The sequence below is a fragment of the Cystoisospora suis genome (genome assembly GCF_002600585.1).
Source record: "Cystoisospora suis strain Wien I chromosome Unknown contig_275, whole genome shotgun sequence".
NCBI classification, from domain to species: Eukaryota; Apicomplexa; class Conoidasida; order Eucoccidiorida; family Sarcocystidae; genus Cystoisospora; species Cystoisospora suis.
In genome coordinates, this window is record NW_027153077.1 from 1 (window position 1) to 3,049 (window position 3,049).

At 47.5% G+C, this 3,049-nt stretch overlaps 1 protein-coding gene across 1 annotated transcript; it reads left to right on the top strand.

The window, feature by feature from the left end:
- CSUI_000698 (uncharacterized protein) lies at positions 1-1,085 on the top strand (the record flags this gene model as incomplete). Its single annotated transcript, XM_068060929.1, has 1 exon — positions 1-1,085. A coding segment is annotated over one exon (334 nt), but the record flags the coding sequence as incomplete, so codon positions are not given.
- Positions 1,086-3,049: the final 1,964 nt, after the last annotated feature.

Below are 3,049 nucleotides of genomic sequence, written 5' to 3' on the forward strand. Positions count from 1 at the left end.
TTTCCACTTTTTCTTCCCTCCTCTCCTTGTAGCACTTGTACTTCTAGGTGTCGCGCTCTTCGAAGGTGACGCCGGTGCCTTCTGGGTTGCGCCGGCAGCCATACTTGCCGCCGCTGCGATCTGTGTGCGTTACTATCAGGTGAAGGCATATCGACGACAGCGGTCTCGTAATGGAAGTTATCAAGCCTTGCGTGAGGAGACACCTGACGCTAGTGAGGAACCTCGACATGAGGAGGGAAACAAGTCGGGAGACGGTAACGATGGAAAGAAGCCAGGAGCTCAGAAGGGACAGAAAAAGGGTACAAAGAATGCCTCTCCAGCTACTCGGTTTTGATGTGAGCTCACGTTCCAAGCAGGCAAGGAGGCGAACACGATAGGATTTGGCGTATCGGCTTTTTTCAGTGGATCCCAAGGCTACTTGTTTAGTATGGTGATGTCAGGGTGTTTCTTCGCGCTGATCGACTGTTTGATTTGGTTTCATTGACATCATCCCTTCGAAGGAGGAGTGCACCGACTCTCCGTCATGAAGGAAAGAATGAAAGAGAGAGGTCGTGATGGAACATAGATAGGTCAAGAAGGGAGGCTCCGCTTTGTCATACTACCGAATTCTTGGTTTCTGAAGAAGTAGGGACGCGCTAGATCCAACGAAAGAAGAGGTTCCCATATCGCAAGAAAAGATGAGAGGAGTCGGCAGAGGGAGAGGAGGTCTCCCCGTGAAGATCAATTTGTATTGAGCCCTAGTCTGCCATATACTCGGGTACGCTGGCCTGAAAACTTCAGTTGATCGATATCTTGTTCTAGAGACATGTTAGAAAAAGACCTTTCTCATTCTATAGAACCTTGCAAGAAAGAAGATAGGTAGCTACATAGTGAGGCGACTACTGGTAGATGGCGGGTCAAGACACGAAGTCAGGAAGTCGAATCAAGGGCAAGGCGTGGTATGTCCAGGAGAGTGGTGGAGAAATGTGACCGCGACTTTCTCTCTGTGAAGATGAAGAAAAAGAGAGAGAATCGATCCTTTGGTTTCTCAAAAGGACGAGGGGACAGAGCGGTGAACGAGTTTGTTGTTTGTTATATGCACCCCTCGACTAGGAATGACTCAGTTTGATACACTAGCAGCTACCTCCTATGAACGAGAGTGCTGTTCGACGTCGCGTCCCACTCAATGGTCGCAAAAAAGCAGAAAGAAAACTCTTCAGCCTTCTTTTTTCGCGGGCCAGGAGAAAGACAAGCCGATTGTTTCTTGTCTGACAGGCGGTGAAGGAAAAAGGCAGCTCGAATCCGTACAAGAACAAAATGTAGTGAGGACTACACGAAAATCTCTCTTTGCATAATGGACACATGCACACGCTGAGTGCGTGGTTACGGTATGTATTGAGTGGTTGTCGAGAGAGATAGATACCTACTTACGCCCCTACATGTTTCAGACAAGGCATAAAAACTCATGCATATATATATATAATATATGCGTGCGTATAGTGGCCAGAAACATCCATCTTGGCTGAGGTACACTAGCAAAAGTATACAGAGGTACTCAGATAGGCGTGTGTACATATCTCTAGAGCGAAGAGCGGGTGTGCGTGTCAGCATGTAAATGTCTACATCCGGGTTACATTCCCTCATCTCTGCGTTCAAAGGAATAAACGAGACTTACGGAGTTCGTTTTTATATAGGGATAGATATATGTAGATGCTACAGTATACATAAATATAGATGGTATAGTCACACCAGGATTATAGGTATGTTTGCGTGTCCGTCTATTTCTTAATACAAATAGCTCCCTAACAGCCATCATCTCCCTCCAGCAGATAGTGCGGAAGAAGCCGTCTCCCTTAGGCACCACTCATGCTCTTCGTCTCTCCAAAGCCACCCATGTATAGACTTTACTCGATCTATGTTTCTACTCACCCCAAAAGGACCATTCTCGTAAGCGAAAACCGCTGGAGAAAAGCCATCTTTTCAGTGATGTACGCTGCACATGCAAACTCAAGTCTTCATACAACTTCGTCCCTTGAAGAGAACGTTAACACACATCTCCTTTCATATCACTACACGCACTTACTACGGTTCCGGCATCCTTTAGTCCGTTCTTCTACATCGCCGCCTTCGTATACCCACTCAATCTAGTTAGAAGACAAAGACTTGAACACGAAAAGACTTCCGATAAAGAAAATAATCCAATCCTGAACCCGTCACATACAGGCGAGAAGGAAAAGCTCTGTCTTGTATCTGATCTCTCGGCTACTAGTCAGCTGGTGCACTAGGGTAGTAATTCACGTGTCCCGCAACACCGGCTTACTACACATTAACGGCCATGCACGGTCGTAGTGGACCAGCACATGAAGGCGATACGAGGCGTTGTACTAGTATGAGCAGGTTATCTGATGGAGGAGGAAAAAACGAGGTGTTGACAGATAGACCTCAAGAGAATGAGAAGGAAAACCAACAAATTTCTCACCGTGCTCTGCACTTGTCACAAGACACGATCGTGATGCAAAGATCAACGTCTTTCTTTCAATTCTCATCGCCCCCGCTGACCGCCCTCTCGATTCTTCTCCCTGTGCTGTTTCTGTACAGAAGAACTGCTAGACAGCATCGATGCATGTCAGACCATCGATGTCACGGACATCGCCGCTACTCCCACAGCACAGCACCCGACCGTGGCTATCCACTTCTTCCCGGTTTCCCACGCGGTTCAGATCGATGGGGTAACACTACACACACCGCAACTGTTCTCTGTTGCCGAATATCAGGCATGACTTCAGCGGGTGCATGCCCCCAAGCTTCACCAGACTAGGAGTGGATGGTTGAAGAGCTTCTCTCACATGCCGATTCCTATAAAAAATGCTTTCTCTGTTTCTAAATCTTCCGTGTTTAGACAAGTCTTCCACCTTCAGCAAGAGTTTTTGAAGGGACTGAAGGGAGAAGGCACGGACGAAGACAACAAATAGACAGCTACTCTGTCCGTTGCTCACTATCTGCCCTACGTAGCACAGCCAGGTGTTTGAGCGAGTTCTTTCCAGTCCATCGTCATCCAGAAAGTGACCGC